General features: G+C 57.3%; 1 protein-coding gene across 1 annotated transcript; it reads left to right on the forward strand.

Annotated features, from left to right (window-relative positions):
- The first annotated feature begins 368 nt into the window (after positions 1 to 368).
- Positions 369 to 10,057, forward strand: ube2s (ubiquitin-conjugating enzyme E2S). Its single transcript, XM_067978726.1, has 4 exons — positions 369 to 571; positions 4,088 to 4,235; positions 7,991 to 8,181; positions 8,975 to 10,057. Exons 1-4 carry the CDS (start codon positions 563 to 565, stop codon positions 9,284 to 9,286), a joined length of 660 nt encoding a protein of 219 aa, XP_067834827.1. The 5' UTR covers positions 369 to 562; the 3' UTR covers positions 9,287 to 10,057.
- The last annotated feature ends 8,490 nt before the right edge of the window (positions 10,058 to 18,547 follow it).

Genomic DNA, 18,547 nt, shown 5'->3' on the forward strand with positions numbered 1-18,547 from the left:
CCCCGACCTTTGAACCTAACCCCACCGCTCCAGCCCAGCTGTCTGTCAACGTGATCTGCGGGCGCCGATTGGTCGGCGCGGCCGGAAGTCCCGCCTCCCCCCTTACAGTTGGCAGGTGACGGTTGCCGTTCGAATTTTTGAAAAAGCCGCCAATGGGCGGGCGGCACGTGGTGGGTCGGGTGACGTCGAGGGGAGGGACGGCGTCGGGAGCGGGTGGGTGGGCGGGGAAATCGGTTGGGGAGCGAGGTGATTGGCCGATACCCACGTGGGTGCGTGGGGAGGGCCGGGAGGGGATTGGATGATACCCCACGTGGGGGAGGGAGGGGGCGGGGCCTCGGAGCGCCGTCACGTCCAGGGAGGGAGGAGGCGGCGCCGCCATTAAAGCGGCTGGTTGTGGGGGGGGAGGGAGAGTGAGGCGGAGCGGTCGGCGGAAGGGTGAGCGGCGGGACTGGGGGAGAAAGGAGAGGATTTCTTTCCCCTCTCCCCCCCCATTAACGGGGCCGCAAGTGTCCGGGAGAAAAGAGAGAGAGACACACACACACGGCCGGAGACGGAGCGGCAAATGGCGGCGGTGAGTGACCGGAGAAGGTTCCAGAGCCCGGGGAGGGCCGCGGGGTCAGTGCGCAGGCGCCGGGGGGAGGGAGGAGGAGGAGGAGGAGAAGTGGAAAAAGGAAGGGGAGAGGGAGGAAGGGGAGAGGGAGGAAGGGGAGAGGGAGGAAGGGGAGAGGGGGGGGGAGGAAGGAGAGGGAGGAAGGGGAGAGGGGGGGGGGAGGAAGGAGAGGGAGGAGGGGGAGAGGGGGGGGGAGGAAGGAGAGGGAGGGGGGGGAGAGGGAGGAAGGGGAGAGGGGGGGGAGGAAGGGGAGAGGAGGGAGGAAGGGGAGAGGGGGGGAGGAAGAGGGAGGAAGGGGAGAGGGGGGGAGGAAGAGGGGGGAGGAAGAGGGAGGAAGGGGAGAGGGAGGGAGGAAGGGGGGAGAGGGAGGGAGGAAGGGGAGAGGAGGAAGGAGAGGGGGGTGGAGGGAGGGAGGAAGAGGGGGGTGGAGGGAGGGAGGAAGAGGGGGGTGGAGGGAGGGAGGAGAGGGGGGTGGAGGGAGGGAGGAAGAGGGGGGTGGAGGGAGGGAGGAAGAGGGGGGTGGAGGGAGGGAGGAAGGGGAGAGGGGGGGGTGGAGGGAGGGAGGAAGGGGAGAGGGGGGGGTGGAGGGTGAGAAAGGGGGGAGGGGAGGGAGGGAGGAGGGGGCGAGGAAGAGAAGAGGGGGCAAGGGAGGGAGGGAGGGGAGGGAGGAGGAGGGAGGGAGGAGGGGGGCAGGGAGGGGGCGGGGAGGGAGCAGGGAGGGAGGAAGGAGGCGGGGAGGGAGGGAGGGGGGGGAGGAAGAGGGGAGGGGGAGAGGGGGGAGTAGGAAGGGAGAGTTGTTGGGGGGGGGTGAGGGTTGTCCTATGAGGAGAGATTGAGTAGAATGAGCCGATACTCTCTGGAGTTTAGAAGAATGAGAGGGGATCTCATTGAAACACATCAGATTCTGAGGGGGCTTCACAGGGTAGATGCTGAGAGGCTGTTTCCCCCCTGGCTGGAGAATCTAGAACTAGGGGGCATAGTCTCAGGATAAGGGGTCGGACATTCAAGACTGAGATGGGGAGGAATTTCTTCACTCAGAGGGTGGTGAATCTTTGGAATTCTCTACCCCAGAGGGCTGTGGACGCTCAGTCGTTGAGGATATTGAAGACTGAGATCAATGGATTTTTGGACTCTGGGGAATCGAGGGAGATGGGGATCGGGCGGGAAAGTGGAGTTGAGGTCAAAGATCAGCCATGATCCGATTGAATGGCGGAGCAGGCTCGAGGGGCCGAATGGCCGACTCCTGCTCCTATTCTGTTCTTGTGCAACGATGGGTCATTCATTGGATGAACAGCTTTTTGCTAATTAATTCTGGGGCTGTGGGTGGTGCTGGCATTTATTGCCCATCCCCTGGTTGGCCTCAGAAGGTGGCGGTGGGCTTTCTTGAACCATTGGTTTGGGTTTTTGATACAAATTGGCTCAGTGGCTCGCACTTTCACTTCGCGTCAGAAGGTCATTGATTCAAGCCCCCACTCCAGAGACTCGAGCCCCTTAATCCAGCCCCACACTCCCCCGGTGCCAGTACTGAGGGAGTGCTGCACTGTCGGAGGTAGATGGATATACTCTAGGACTCGAGCCCCATAATCCAGGCCCACACTCCCCGGTGCCAGTACTGAGGGAGTGCTGCACTGTCGGAGGGAGATGGATATACTCTAGGACTCGAGCCCCATAATCCAGGCCCACACTCCCCGGTGCCAGTACTGAGGGAGTGCCGCACTGTCGGAGGGAGATGGATATACTCTAGGACTCGAGCCCCATAATCCAGGCCCACACTCCCCGGTCCCAGTACTGAGGGAGTGCTGCACTGTCGGAGGTAGATGGATATACTCTCGGACTCGAGCCCCATAATCCAGGCCCGCACGTTAAATTGGTGAGGCGCTCTATGCTTCCGTGAATGAGCAGTCACAATCGGACAAAATTGGATGCCGAGCCAAAGGAGGAGGTATTAGGACAGGTGACCAAAGCTTGGTCAAAGAGGTGGGTTTTAAGAAGAGTCTTAAAGGAGAGTGTGTTCGAGGGGCCCAGAGAGTGAGGCTTGGAGCTGGGGGCACAGCTGACAATGTGGGGCTAACGGAGGGGAGTGGGGGGGTGACCCTGCACAAGAGGCCAAAGCAATAAAGGATCTGGAGGAGGTTACAGAGATAGGGAGGGGGGGCGAGGGCCATGGAGGGATTTGAACAGGAGGATGAGAATTTTAAAATCGAGGCGTTCCCGGACCGGGAACCAGTGTCGGTCCAGCGAGCACAGGGGGTGATGGGTGAACGGGACTTGGTGTGAGATAGGATACGGGGGCAGCAGGAGTTTTGGATGAGCTGGAGTTCATGGCTGTGTTTGAAGGGGCTGTCTGTGTTTTCCCTTGAAATGGGTCGTGTTTGAGGGACGTTAAAAGACTTCATTAATTACAATATTTGGCCAAATAGGGAGACAGATTTTGAAGTACAGGGAAGATTAACACAATAAGCCTCAGTGTGGCCCTAGGTTTTGTCTTCAGGAGTACATGACCCATTTCTGGATGGTTCCAGCAGTCAGCCGTGCCCTTTTAAGAATCTGCCTTGTGTGCGGAGGTTCAGGAATGGTCAAGGCCATTGGCTTTATTCCGATTGGATTATACCATCCTCGTGGTCAGCTACAGCTTTCCTTTGTTCTCCCTCCCTCCAGTCCCCCTCGGGCTTTGATTGGCCGTCTTCCTACCTCCTCCTTCCCCCCCCCCCCCCCACAGCTCCCTCGGGCTTTGATTGGCCATCTTCCCTCCTCCCCCCTCCAGTCCCCTCGGGCTTTGTTTGGCCATCTATCCTCCTCCTCCCTCCGGCCCCCTCGGACTTTGATTTGCCGTCTTTCCTCCCTCCGGCCCCCTCGGGCTTTGATTGGCCGTCTTTCCTCCGGCCCCTCCCTCCGGCCCCCTCGGGCTTTGATTGGCCGTCTTTCCTCCTACCCCTCCCTCCGGCCCCCTCGGGCTTTGATTGGCCGTCTTTCCTCCTCCTCCTCCCTCCGGCCCCCTCGGGCTTTGATTGGCCGTCTTTCCTCCTCCTCCTCCCTCCGGCCCCCTCGGGCTTTGATTGGCCGTCTTTCCTCCTCCTCCTCCCTCCGGCCCCGTTGGGCTTTGATTGGCCGTCTTTCCTCCTCCTCCTCCCTCCGGCCCCGTTGGGCTTTGATTGGCCGTCTTTCCTCCTCCTCCTCCCTCCGGCCCCGTTGGGCTTTGATTGGCTGTCTTTCCTCCTCCTCTCTCCAGCCCCCCCACTGGGCTTTGGCCATCTTCCCTCCTCCTCCCTCCAGCCCCCCCGGGCCACCCTTGTATTTTTTTTTTACCCCCCACCCCAAATAAAACATTAGCCAAACGTTCACCGGGTTGCTGTTTTGTGAGATCTTGTGCACAAAATGGCCACCTGGACTGCAGTACGTGGCTGCACTTCCCAGTGGGAAAGGGAATCGCCTCATCAACTCCTCTGTCTAACGTTAGTCCTTTCCTCTTGGCCGCAGAATTCCAACGTGGAGAACCTCCCGCCTCACATCATCCGCCAGGTGTGGAAAGAGGTGTCCACCCTGGCCATGGAGCCTCCAGAGGGAATCAAAATCTTCACCAATGAGGAGGACATCACCGATCTGCAGGCAACAATCGAGGGCCCAGGTACAGCACCGCCTCGAGGGAATGGCTATGGGGAGAGGCCTGTGGAATTGTTACAGGGCTATGGGGAGAGAGTGGGGCAGTGGGATTCGTATGGGATTGACTCAAGGGTACGGTAGCATAGTGGTTATGTTACTGGACTAGTAATCCAGAGGCCTGGACTCATGAATTCAAATCCCACCACGGCAGCTAGGGAATTTAAATTCAATTAATTAAATAAAAAATGTGGAATTAAAATACAAGTATCAGTAATGGTGGCCATGAAACTACCGGATTGTCATAAAAACCCATCTGGTTCACTAATGTCCTTTAGGGAAGGAAACCTGCCGTCCTTACCCAGTCTGGCCTATATGTGACTCCAGACCCACAGCAATGTGGTTGATTCTTAATTGCCCTCTGAAATGGCCCAGCAAGACACTCAGTTGTAAAATCTCGCTTAAAAAAAAAAGTAGTCATAAGAATAAAACCGGACGGACCACCCGGCACCGGACACGACAAAGGCAAACCAAGCCCAGTCGACCCTGCAAAGTCCTCCTCACTAACATCTGGGGACTTGTGACCTAGAAGGACAAGGGCAGCAGGTACATGGGAACACCACCACCTGCATGTTCCCCTCCAAGTCACACACCATCCCGAATTGGAAATATATCGACCGTTCCTTCATCGTCGCTGGGTCAAAATCCTGGAACTCCCTTCCTAACAGCACTGAGAACCTTCACCACACGGACTGCAGCGGTTCAAGAAGGCGGCTCACCACCACCTTCTCGAGGGGCAATTAGGGATGGGCAATAAATGCTGGCCTCGCCAGCGAAGCCCACATCCCATGAATGAATAACGAAAAAAAAATACAGGGCTGCGGGGAGAGAGCGGGGCCGTGGGATTAGAATCATAGTGGTTACAGCATGGAAGAAGTCCATTCAGCTCATCGAGTCCGTGCCGGCTCTAGGCAAGAGCAATCCAGCTAGTCCCACTCCCCTGTCCTATCCTCGTAGCCCTGCAAATTTTTTCCTTTCAAGTATTTACCTAGTTCCCTTTTGAAGGCCATGATTGAATCTGCTCTCCACCACCCCCTCGGGCAGTGCATTCCAGATCCTAACCATTTGCTGTGTTTTTTTAAAAAAAAAAGTTTTTCCTCATGTCGCCTTTGGTTCTTTTGCCAATCACCTTAAATCTGTGTCCTCTGGTTCTTGACCCTTCCACCAATGAGAACAGTTTCTCTTTATCTACTCTGTCTAGACCCTTCATGATTTTGCACACCTCGATCATATCCCCTCACGACCGTCTCTGTTCCAAGGAGAACAACCTCAGCTTCTCCAGTCTGTCCACGTAACTGGAGTCCCTCATCCCTGGAATCATTCTAGTAAATCTCCTCTGCACCCTCTCTGAGGCCGTCACATCTTTCCTAAAGGACACAATTCTCCAGTTGTGGCCGAACCAGTGTTTTATTAAAGTTCATGACTTTTGTACTCTATGCCTCTATTTATAAAGCCCAGGATCCCGTATGCTTTTTTAACCGCTTTCTCAACCTGCCCTGCCACCTTCAATGATTTGTGCACATATACCCCCAGATCTCTCTGTTCCTGTACCCCTTTTAGAGTTGTGCCCTCTAGTTTATATTGCATCTCCTCATTCTTCCTACCGAAATGTGTCCCCTCACATTTTTCTGTTAAATTTCATCTGCCACGTGTCCGCCCATTCCACCAGCCTGTCCATGTTCTCTTGAAGTCCATCACTATCCTCCTCACTGTTCACTACACTTACAAGTTTTGTGTCATCTGCAAATTTTGAAATTGTGCCCTGTACACCCAAGTCATTCATATATATCAAGAAAAGCAGTGGTCCCAGCACTGACCCCTGGGGAACACCACTGTACACCTCCCTCCAGTCAGAAAAACAACCCTTCACCACTACTCTGTTACTTAGCCAGTTCTGTACCCATGCTGCTACTGTCCCCTTTATTTTATGGGCTTCAATCTTGATGACAAGCCTATTTTGTGGCATTTTATCAAACTCCTTTTGAAAGTCCATATACACATCAACTGCATTGCACTCATTGACCCTCTGTTACCTCATCAAAAAACTTAGTTTAGGATTCAGACAGTGCTGTGGGGAGGGAACGGGGCAGTGGGATGATTAGTTTAGGATTGATACATAAAATGATTAGGCAGAGTCAACACTGTTTTATGAAAGGGAAATCGTGTTCGACAAATCCTGAGTTTGAGGATGTAATTAGTAGGGTAGATAAGGGGGAAACCAGTAGATGTTGCATATTTGAATTTTCAACAGTGATCCGATAAGGTGCCCCACAAAAGGTTGTTGCACAAGATTAGGGCTGAAGGGGTTGGGGATAATTAGCATAGATAGAGGATTGGTTAACGGATAGAAAATAGTCGGGATAAATAGGTCATTCTCAGGTTGGCAGGCTGTAACTAGTGGGGTGCCGCAAGGATCAGTGCTCGGGCCTCAGCTATTTACAATCTATATTAATGACTTAGATGAAGGGACCGAGTGTAATGTATCCAAGTTTACTGATGATACAAAGCCAGGTGGGAAAGTAAGCTGTGAGGACAAAATCTGCAAAGGGATATAGACAGGTGAGTGGGCAAGAAGGTGGCAGATGGAGTATAATGTGGGGAAATGTGAGGTTATTCACTTTGGTAGGAAGAATAGAAAAACAGGATATTTTTTAAATGGTGAGAAACTATTAAATGTTGGTGTTCAGAGGGATTTGCGTGTCCTCGTACAAGAAACATAGAAAGTTAACATGCAGGTACAGCAAGCAATCAGGAAGGCAAATGGCATGTTGGCCTTTATTGCAAGGGGGTTGGAGTATAAGAGTAAGGAAGTCTTTCTACAATTGTACAGGGCTTTGAGATCTCACCTGGAGTATTGTGTACAGTTTTGGTCTCCTTTTCTAAAGAAGGATGTACTTGCCTATACACTTGAGTTTAGAAGAATGAGAGGTGATCTCATTGAAATGTATAAGATTCTATGGGGTTGTTTCCCCTGGCTGGAGAGTCGAGAACGAGGGGGCATAGTCTCAGGATAAGGGGTCGGACATTCAAGACTGATGAGGAATTTCTTCACTCAGAGGGTGGTGAATCTTTGGAATTCTCCACCCCAGAGGGCTGTGGATGCTCAGTCGTTGAGAATATTCAAGGTTGTGAGATTTTGGACACTAAGGGAATCAAGGAATAGGAGGATTGGGCGGGAAAGTGGAGTTGAGGTTGAAGATCATCCAGAGCGGGGCAGTGGGATTGATACAGGGCTATGGGGAGAGAGCGGGGCAGTGGGATTAATGCAGGGCTATGGGGAGAGAGCGGGGCAGTGGGATTAGTGTGGGGATTGATACAGGGCTATGGGGAGAGAGCGGGGCAGTGGGATTAGTGTGGGATTGATACAGGGCTATGGGGAGAGAGTGGGGCAGTGGGATTAGTGTGGGATTGATACAGGGCTATGGGGAGAGAGTGGGGCAGTGGGATTAGTGTGGGGATTGATACAGGGCTATGGGGAGAGAGTGGGGCAGTGGGATTAGTGTGGGATTGATACAGGGCTATGGGGAGAGAGTGGGGCAGTGGGAATAGTGTGGGATTGATACAGGGCTATGGGGAGAGAGTGGGGCAGTGGGATTAGTGTGGGATTGATACAGGGCTATGGGGGGAGAGTGGGGCAGTGGGATTAGTGTGGGATTGATACAGGACTATGGTTTGGAAGCTGGTCCCTGTCTTGCACTGATTCTGTGTCCCTCTCTCTCTCAGATGGGACGCCCTATGCTGGCGGGGTGTTTAAGATGAAGCTGGTCCTGGGAAAGGATTTCCCTGCCGCTCCGCCCAAGGCCTACTTTATCACCAAGATCTTCCACCCCAACGTGAGTCCCAGCGGCGAGATCTGCGTCAACGTCCTAAAGAAAGACTGGACTGCTGAGCTGGGGATCCGCCACATCCTGCTGGTGAGTCAGTGTTTCTCCGCCCCCCTCCCTGCATCCCAAGAGACCCTCCCCTCGAAGGGAGAGTGTTGGCTGCACATCGACCGTGGGGGCAGCGTCTCGCCGGATCAGCCCCTCGAGCCTCTTACCATAGGAACAGGAGGAGGCCCATTCAGCCCCTTGAGCCTGTTCTGCCATTCAATTAGATCAGGGCTGATCTGTATCTTAACTCCATCTGTCTGCTGTAGTTCTGTAACCCTTAATACCCCGGCCAAACAAAAATCTTTTTATTCGTTCGTGGGATGTGGGCGTCGCTGGCGAGGCCGGCATTTATTGCCCGTACCTAGTTGCCTCTTGAGAAGGTGGTGGTGAGCCGCCTTCTTGAACAACTGAGTGGCTTGCTGGACCATTTCAGAGGGCACATTGCTGTGGGTCTGGAGTCACAAAAAGGCCAGACCGAGTGCGGACGGCAGGTTTCCGTCCCTAAAGGACATTAGTGAACCAGGTGGGTTTTTACGACAATCCGGTAGTTTCATGGCCACCATTACTGATAGTTTTTTATCTATTTAATTCATTGAATTAAATTAAATTAAATTCCCCAGCTGCCGTGGCGGGATTTGAACTCATGACTCTGGATTACTAGTCCAGTAACGTAACCGCTATGTTACCGTACCCGGTACTCTGTCGTGTGTGCTTGGACCTGTGTTTGATTCACTTCCCGAGTTGTGTCCATCTGTGTCTTTTTCCTCCTTTCCTTCTTTCCCCCTTTTTTTGAGCCGTGACCTGATTGCCGCCTTCCTCCCCTCCCCCTCTCCAGACGATCAAGTGCCTGCTGATCCACCCCAACCCGGAGTCTGCGCTGAACGAGGAGGCGGGCCGCCTGCTCCTGGAGGAGTACGACGAGTACGCCTCGCGGGCCCGCCTCCTGACTGAGATCCACGCCCGGGGCCGCTCCAGGGAGGCCCCCCAGGCCTGCTCCTCTGCCTCCTCCTCCTGCCCCCCGCCGCCGCCGCCTCCCCACCCGCCCCCGGCCGAGGGACCCATGGCCAAGAAGCACGCCGGCGACAAGGACAGGAAATCGGCGACCAAGAAGAAAGGCGAGAAGAAGCGGGCGCTGCGCCGGCTCTAGGACCCTGCGGAATCCTCCTCCCTCCTCCTTTCAATCGCCTCCCGTCGCAATCATGGACCCTGTTTGAGAACGGCAAACTGACCAAGTGTTGGGGAGGGGGCAGTGGGGAGGGGAAGGAGGAACGTGTGTGTGTGTGGGTTTGGGGGGGGCACGACTTTTTCACTTTTGTACAAAAAGAAATGCAAGAAAAAATTTTTGCTGATTCTCTGTCGTATATAAGTTATTATGTTTTTTTTGTTTCTCTTAAGTTATGAAGGAGCAATTGTACGAGCAACTTATACCCGGCTCCGCTCAAAGTGTGTGCGTGTTTTCTTACACTCGATCGGAGGGTGCCTGAATTCAGCCCCTCGAAACCCAAGGGGTCTCTGGGCGGGAGGGGGAGAGGAGATATTATTTATCCCCGCCATCTCGCTTTCTGCAAACTCCCGGTGTGGACCCACCACCTCGGAGGTGCCCAGTGTTTGGGACAGTGTAGAGGGAGCTTTACTCTGTATCTAACCCTGTACCTGCCCTGGGAGTGTTTGACGGGACAGTGTGGAGGGAGCTTTACTCTGTATCTAACCCTGTACCTGCCCTGGGAGTGTTTGATGGGACAGTGTAGAGGGAGCTTTACTCTGTATCTAACCCTGTACCTGCCCTGGGAGTGTTTGACGGGACAGTGTGGAGGGAGCTTTACTCTGTATCTAACCCTGTACCTGCCCTGGGAGTGTTTGATGGGACAGTGTAGAGGGAGCTTTACTCTGTATCTAACCCTGTACCTGCCCTGGGAGTGTTTGATGGGACAGTGTAGAGGGAGCTTTACTCTGTATCTAACCCTGTACCTGCCCTGGGAGTGTTTGATGGGACAGTGTAGAGGGAGCTTTACTCTGTATCTAACCCTGTACCTGTCCCTGGGAGTGTTTGATGGGACAGTGTAGAGGGAGCTTTACTCTGTATCTAACCCTGTACCTGCCCTGGGAGTGTTTGATGGGACAGTGTAGAGGGAGCTTTACTCTGTATCTAACCCTGTACCTGCCCTGGGAGTGTTTGATGGGACAGTGTAGAGGGAGCTTTACTCTGTATCTAACCCTGTACCTGCCCTGGGAGTGTTTGATGGGACAGTGTAGAGGGAGCTTTACTCTGTATCTAACCCTGTACCTGCCCTGGGAGTGTTTGACGGGACAGTGTAGAGGGAGCTTTACTCTGTATCTAACCCTGTACCTGCCCTGGGAGTGTTTGATGGGACAGTGTGGAGGGAGCTTTACTCTGTATCTAACCCTGTACCTGCCCTGGGAGTGTTTGACGGGACAGTGTAGAGGGAGCTTTACTCTGTATCTAACCCTGTACCTGCCCTGGGAGTGTTTGATGGGACAGTGTGGAGGGAGCTTTACTCTGTATCTAACCCTGTACCTGCCCTGGGAGTGTTTGATGGGACGGTGTAGAGGGAGCTTTACTCTGTATCTAACCCTGTACCTGCCCTGGGAGTGTTTGATGGGACAGTGTAGAGGGAGCTTTACTCTGGTACACGAGTGGAGAGGGGTTGATGGTGTCTAAGTGGGAATGGCTGCTTTTCTCCAGCAATGATGTTTCTCCCCTTGTTGAGCACAACCGTTCACAGCAGCATGCGGGTCACCGATGGGTGGGTTTGCTGCAAGCTGTGTTGATTTTGGAGTGGTCGCGGTCCCTGTAAAAGGGAGCCTCCCACAGCAACCCCCAAGCAACAGACGATTCTTCGCGGTTCACGGCTGCGGGGGAAAGGGACTGCGGTGCCCCCTCTGGCGGCCGAGTTGCCCGACTGGCGTCTCTGGACATTCCGGCAGACGGTGGAGTTGAGGAACGGGAAACAGGACTGCTCCCTCCCCCGTGTGTGTGTGTGTGTGTGTACAAAAAAATAATAAAAATTGGAAGCTTTGTGTTTATATTAAACAGCATCTGATACGAGGGGCAGATTGTGCCTGGTCTGGTTCTCTCTTCGGCTCGTTGTGTGTCTCCACGCGTGCGTGGCTCGCTGTGTCACTGTGCGTGTGGGGCTCTTGCACTCTGCCTGTGTGTGGGGCGCTCGCATTGTCTCTGTCTCTGCGTGTGTGGGGGGGGCCGCGCTCGCCCTCTCTGCGTGTGCGTGTGTGGGGGGGCCGCGCTCGCCCTCTCTGCCCACCAGATGGCAGCAGGGCAGTTCCCAAACATTACCCCCCCCCCCCCCCGGTCCTCGCCCATTGTCTCTTCCACCGTGAAGAGCATCCCGTCCAATTGTCTTCTCGCCCGACCTCCACCCTGAAGTGGAGGGGAAGGAGGCAGTCTAATGGCTGCGGTTCCTCCTCTTCACCTCTCCCTATCTCTGTAACCTCCTCCAGCCCCTACAATTCTCATCCTCCTGTTCAAATCCCTCCATGGCCCTCGCCCCCCCCTCCCTATCTCTGTAACCTCCTCCAGCCCCTACAATTCTCATCCTCCTGTTCAAATCCCTCCATGGCCCTCGCCCCCCCCCTCCCTATCTCTGTAACCTCCTCCAGCCCCTACAATTCTCATCCTCCTGTTCAAATCCCTCCATGGCCCTCGCCCCCCTCCCTATCTCTGTAACCTCCTCCAGCCCCGACAATTCTCATCCTCCTGTTCAAATCCCTCCATGGCCCTCGCCCCCCCCCTCCCTATCTCTGTAACCTCCTCCAGCCCCGACAATTCTCATCCTCCTGTTCAAATCCCTCCATGGCCCTCGCCCCCCCTCCCTATCTCTGTAACCTCCTCCAGCCCCGACAATTCTCATCCTCCTGTTCAAATCCCTCCATGGCCCTCGCCCCCCACCCTATCTCTGTAACCTCCTCCAGCCCCTACAATTCTCATCCTCCTGTTCAAATCCCTCCATGGCCCTCGCCCCCCCCTCCCTATCTCTGTAACCTCCTCCAGCCCCTACAATTCTCATCCTCCTGTTCAAATCCCTCCATGGCCCTCGCCCCCCCCCTCCCTATCTCTGTAACCTCCTCCAGCCCCTACGACCCTCCGTGATCTCTGCGCTCCTCCAACTCCGGCCTCTTGCGTATCCCCGATTCCCATCGCTCCACCATTGACGGCTGGGCCCTAAGCTCTGGAATTCTCCCCCTCTCTCTCCTCCTTTAAGACGCTCCTTAAAACCTCCCTCTTTGACCGAGCTTTTGGTCACCTGTCCTAATATCTCCTCGTGTGGCTCGCTGTTGGATTTTGCCTGATAATCGCTCCTGTTAAAGGAGATACAAGTTATCGTCCTCGAGATGTGGTCGAGGGCAGCCCATGCTCAGCATTCTGTGCCAGGCTGTTGCTGGCATAGCTGAGCAAATGGCCCGTGCCCACCGATTGTTGGCCGGCTCTGAAGCAAGGCTTTGAGGGCGGGCTCAGACAGATGGAACTGCCGCTGAGACAATTAACCCTGGTCTTAAACGCTGGGAAAAGCCACCGGCCCAGGAGAACACAGAGAGTCTGGAGCCAGACTGTTTCAGTGGGACGCTGGTTCTATTATCACAGCAAGTTCCCTGCCCTGCGGCGTGCTCAGGCTCTCGCTCGCTCCCCCCCCCCCTGCCCCCGGCCCGTCTCTCTGGCCCTCGCTCGCTCACTCCCCACTCGCCCGTCTCTCTGGCCCTCGCTCGCTCCCCCTCCCCCCGGCCCGTCTCTCTGGCCCTCGCTCGCTCGCTCACTCCCCACTCGCCCGTCTCTCTGGCCCTCGCTCGCTTGCTCCCCCTCCCCCCGGCCCGTCTCTCTGGTGCTCGCTCGCTCCCCCCCCCTCTGGCCCTCGCTCCCTCCCCCCCCCCCCCCCCCCCGGCCCATCTCTCTGGCCCTCGCTCGCTCGCCCCCCCCCCCCCCCCCCGGCCCGTCTCTCTGGCCCTCGCTCGCTCGCTCCCCCCCCCCCCCCCCCCCGGCCCGTCTCTCTGGCCCTCGCTCGCTCGCTCGCTCCCCCCCCCCCCGGCCCGTCTCTCTGGCCCTCGCTCGCTCGCTCCCCCCCCCCCCCGGCCCGTCTCTCTGGCCCTCGCTCCCCCCCCCCCCCCCCGGCCCGTCTCTCTGGCCCTCGCTCGCTCGCTCCCCCCCCCCCGGCCCGTCTCTCTGGCCCTCGCTCGCTTGCTTTCCCCGCCCCCGGCCCGTCTCTCTGGCCCTCGCTCGCTCGCTCCCCCCCGCCCCGGCCCGTCTCTCTGGCCCTCGCTCCCCCCCCCCCCGGCCCGTCTCTCTGGCCCTCGCTCGCTTGCTTTCCCCGCCCCCGGCCCGTCTCTCTGGCCCTCGCTCGCTCGCTCCCCCCCCCCCCCCCCCCCCCCGGCCCGTCTCTCTGGCCCTCGCTCCCCCCCCCCCCCCCGGCCCGTCTCTCTGGCCCTCGCTCGCTCGCTCCCCCCCCCCCCGGCCCGTCTCTCTGGCCCTCGCTCGCTTGCTTTCCCCGCCCCCGGCCCGTCTCTCTGGCCCTCGCTCGCTCGCTCCCCCCCGCCCCGGCCCGTCTCTCTGGCCCTCGCTCCCTCCCCCCCGGCCCGTCTCTCTGGCCCTCGCTCGCTTGCTTTCCCCGCCCCCGGCCCGTCTCTCTGGCCCTCGCTCGCTCGCTCCCCCCCGCCCCGGCCCGTCTCTCTGGCCCTCGCTCCCTCCCCCCCGGCCCGTCTCTCTGGCCCTCGCTCGCTCGTTCCCTCCCCCCCGGCCCGTCTCTCTGGCCCTCGCTCGCTCGCTCCCCCCCCCCCCGGCCCGTCTCTCTGGCCCTCGCTCCCTCCCCCCCCCCCGGCCCGTCTCTCTGGCCCTCGCTCCCTCCCCCACCGGCCCGTCTCTCTGGCCCTCGCTCGCTTCGCTCCCCCCCCCCCCCCCCCGGCCCGTCTCTCTGGCCCTCGCTCGCTTGCTTCCCCCCCCCCCCTCCGGCCCGTCTCTCTGGCCCTCGCTCGCTCACTCCCCCCCCCCCCGGCCCGTCTCTCTGGCCCTCGCTCGCTCGCTCCCCCCCCCCCCCCCCCCCGGCCCGTCTCTCTGGCCCTCGCTCGCTCGCTCCCCCCCCCCGGCCCGTCTCTCTGGCCCTCGCTCGCTCGCTCCCCCCCCCCCCCCCCGGCCCGTCTCTCTGGCCCTCGCTCGCTTGCTCCTCCCCCCCCCCCCCCCCCGGCCCGTCTCTCTTGCCCTCGCTCGCTCGCTTCCCCCCCCCCCGGACCGTCTCTCTGGCGCTCGCTCGCTTCCCCCCCCCCGGACCGTCTCTCTGGCCCTCGCTCGCTCCCCCCCCCCCCCTGGCCGTCTCCCTGGCCCTCGCTCGCACCCCCCCTCCCCGGCCCGTCTCTCTGGCCCTCGCTCGCTTGCTCCCCCCCCCCCTATCCGTCTCTCTGGCCCCTCGCTCGCTCCCCACCCCCCTTCCCCGGCCCGTCTCTCTGGCCCTCGCTCGCTCGCTCCCCCCCTGCCAGTCCCTCTGGCGCTCGCTCGCTCCCCCACCCCCCCCTTCCCCGGCCCGTCCCTCTGGCCCTCGCTCGCTCGCTCCCCCCCTGCCGTTCTCTCTGGCCCTCACTCGCTCGCTCCCCCCCCTGCCAGTCCCTCTGGCGCTCGCTCGCTCCCCCACCCCCCCCTTCCCCGGCCCGTCCCTCTGGCCCTCGCTCGCTCGCTCCCCCCCTGCCGTTCTCTCTGGCCCTCGCTCGCTTCCCCCCCCCCCCCCCCCCGGCCTGTCTCTCTGGCCCTCGCTTGCTCGCTCCCCCCCGGCCCGTCTCTCTGGCCCTCGCTCGCTCCCCCCCCCCCCCCCCTGGCCTGTCTCTCTGGCCCTCGCTGCTAGCTCCCCCCCCGGCCCGTCTCTCTGGCCCTCGCTCGCTCCCCCCCTGGCCCTCGCTCGCTCACCACCCCGGCCCGTCTCTCAGCACAGGTTTTTATTCTTCAACCTATAAGTTATCTGCACTCTCGGATGGGAGGACTGAGTAACCTCCTGCCCCCTGGCTGCAATTTCCCAACCGTCCAAACGACTGGGTGAGAAATGGTGAGTTGGTGTGAGAATTCCCGATCCCCGCCTGTGGGATTAGCTGGAGCACGGAAGAGGAATATTGGCAACTCCTGTTCTCTGTCTCCACCCCACAACCCCCCGAGTGCATCAAGCAGCTGAATGTGGGCAGGATGTTCGACTACGTAGGGCACCACGGCACTGCCTGTTCCTGCCTCCTAACTTAGTGTCATGTGCAAACTTAGAGATACAACTCTCGATTCACAGAATCAGATTGAGTCTACAGCACGGAAACAGACCAACTGAGAGGTTATAACCGTCAGGAAAGACTGAACAGACTGGGGCTCTTTTCTCTAGAAAAGAGAAGACTGAGGGGTGACCTGATAGAGGTCTTTAAGATTATGAAAGGGTTCGATAGGGTAGACATAGAGAAGATGTTTCCACTTGTGGGGGAGACCAGAACTGGGGGCCATAAATATAAGATAGTCAGTAATAAATCCAATCGGGAATTCAGGAGAAACTTCTTTCCCCAGAGAGTGGTGAGAATGTGGAACTCGCTCCCACAAGGAGTAGTTGAGGTGAATAGTGGAGATGGATTTAAGGGGAAGCTGGATAAACACATGAGGGAGAAAGGAATAGAAGGATAGAAGGATAGGGTGAGATGGAGTAGGGAGGGAGGAGGCTCGTGTGGAGCATAAACACCGGGATAGAGCTGTTGGGCCGAATGGCCTGTTTCTGTGCTGTAGACTCGATGTCAATTCAGTGTCTGAGTTACGCCCCCCCCCCCCCCCCCCCCCCATGAAGCGTCTTGGGACTTTATTCCTCGGTTTAAAGGCGCTGTAAAAATGGGAGGGGTTTGTCGTCGCTGTGATGAAAACCAGCCAATTAAAAGACAATAAAAGGGAATCAAAGGAAGCCATTTTACATCAAAGGAAGCCATTTTACATCAATGGCCAAGTTGTGCTTTATTCCATCCAAACGACAAGGGAAACAATAGCAGGCTGAAATCGTCACATCCCACCCACCCTCCCCTCCCCTCCCCTCCCACCTCCCAACAACCATATTCAAAGAAGAAGAAAAAAATAACAACTCGATACCTTTAAAAAGTCTCGGCCCAAACTATTGGTCGTACAAATATCTGAGATCGGTTCACAAGTCACGGTGTTACAAAACTCTTTTTGCGTTGCAGTTGGGAAAATAAAATCCAAAACATTTAAACGTCGATCAGGTTAAACCCCACCCCCCCCCCCCCAACAAAAAAAACAGCCTCGAGAAAAAACCCGCTCGGCTTTTATTTTTGCTTTTAAAAACGTTTCGTCAAAGTCGTCCTCTCCTTCGGCTGCCCGCGAGAGCCGCTCCGTGTGCGTCTCCGGCGATGATTGTCGACGCCCCCAGGCCACTCTCCCGCCGTCCGCTGGGCGAGACTCCGTTCGGTCGGGGCCGTCTCACGTGGGGCGCCAAGAGCGCGGTGGCGCGGGAAGGAGGTCGAAGGGCAGCGCGGGGTCGGGGGAGTGGGTGTCCGAGGGGTGGGCGGGTGGCTCGGACGGCCAGCGATGACCTTGCATAAGAATTCGGACATGACTGGAAGCATTTTGGGTTTCGACGAAAAAAACGTCACGTCATGTTACTGCGGCCCGCCATCGCGCCCCCCCCCCCTCCTTCCCCTCTGCTTCCACCGCTCGCCCTCCTTGTACCCCTGCTCTGGATTCGTTTGTCAGCCCTGGGTGGGGTTGGGGGAGTAAGCGACGAGCAGCTATTTGACTATGGGAGGACGCGTGACGGCCAAGCCTGAACGGGTCGGAGACTGGAGGACACATGCTCGTCACAAGCTCCCGCCTTTGGCCGCCCGACGCGTCCGTCCTCGCGGAGCCCCGCCTCCCCGCGTCCAGTGGAAAGCGGACTCTTGCTATCCCATTGGACCATTCTCGGCTGCCAGTCAGGCAGCCTTCACCCCGCCCCCACTGCCGATATTTTCGGAACGAAACGAACGCGCGTATTCGAGGAAAATGATAAAGAAAGACACTCAATTATATATTTTTAATGCCCCCCCCCCGCCCCCCCCCCTCCATTGCTTTTCTGCCCGGAGATTAATCTTTAATTCCTGCAGGGTTGGTACCCCTGACCTCAGGACAGAGGTCGAATCAAACTTGACAGTGCCCCTCCTCCTCTAAAATGGCCGCCCGTGCCCCATCCTTCTATAAAATGGCCGACAGTTCCCCCCATCCTCCTATAAAATGGCCGACCGTGCCCCATCCGCCATAAAAATGGCCGACAGTGCCCCCATCCTCCTCTAAAATGGCCGACAGTGCCCCCATCCTCCTCTAAAATGGCCAACAGTTCCCCCATCCTCCTCAAAAATGGCCGACCGTGCCCCATCCACCACAAAAATGGCCGACAGTGTCCCATCCTCCTCTAAATTGGCCGACAGTGTCCCATCCTCCTCTAAATTGGCCAACAGTGTCCCATCCTCCTCTAAATTGGCGGACAGTGTCCCATCCTCCTTTAAATTGGCCGACAGTGTCCCATCCTCCTCTAAATTGGCCGACAGTGTCCCATCCTCCTCTAAATTGGCGGACAGTGTCCCATCCTCCTTTAAATTGGCGGACAGTGTCCCATCCTCCTTTAAATTGGCCGACAGTGTCCCATCCTCCTCTAAATTGGCCAACAGTGTCCCATCCTCCTCTAAATTGGCCGACAGTGTCCCATCCTCCTCTAAATTGGCCGACAGTGTCCCATCCTCCTTTAAATTGGCCAACAGTGTCCCATCCTCCTCTAAATTGGCCGACAGTGTCCCATCCTCCTCTAAATTGGCGGACAGTGTCCCATCCTCCTCTAAATTGGCGGACAGTGTCCCATCCTCCTTTAAATTGGCGGACAGTGTCCCATCCTCCTTTAAATTGGCGGACAGTGTCCCATCCTCCTCTAAATTGGCGGACAGTGTCCCATCCTCCTCTAAATTGGCGGACAGTGTCCCATCCTCCTTTAAATTGGCGGACAGTGTCCCATCCTCCTTTAAATTGGCCGACAGTGTCCCATCCTCCTTTAAATTGGCCGACAGTGTCCCATCCTCCTCTAAATTGGCCAACAGTGTCCCATCCTCCTCTAAATTGGCCGACAGTGTCCCATCCTCCTCTAAATTGGCCGACAGTGTCCCATCCTCCTTTAAATTGGCCAACAGTGTCCCATCCTCCTCTAAATTGGCCGACAGTGTCCCATCCTCCTCTAAATTGGCCGACAGTGTCCCATCCTCCTCTAAATTGGCGGACAGTGTCCCATCCTCCTCTAAATTGGCGGACAGTGTCCCATCCTCCTCTAAATTGGCGGACAGTGTCCCATCCTCCTCTAAATTGGCCGACAGTGTCCCATCCTCCTCTAAATTGGCGGACAGTGTCCCA

The sequence above is a fragment of the Heptranchias perlo genome, unplaced genomic scaffold, assembly GCF_035084215.1.
Source record: "Heptranchias perlo isolate sHepPer1 unplaced genomic scaffold, sHepPer1.hap1 HAP1_SCAFFOLD_373, whole genome shotgun sequence".
NCBI lineage: Eukaryota > Metazoa > Chordata > Chondrichthyes > Hexanchiformes > Hexanchidae > Heptranchias > Heptranchias perlo.

What these genes read in the sequence shown, in the direction of transcription:
- ube2s (XM_067978726.1), top strand. An exon ending in GGCAACAATCGAGGGCCCAG is followed by an intron (nt 4,236 to 7,990) that starts GTACAGCACCGC and finishes TCTCTCTCTCAG; the next exon opens with ATGGGACGCCCTATGCTGGC. An exon ending in GGATCCGCCACATCCTGCTG is followed by an intron (nt 8,182 to 8,974) that starts GTGAGTCAGTGT and finishes CCCCCTCTCCAG; the next exon opens with ACGATCAAGTGCCTGCTGAT.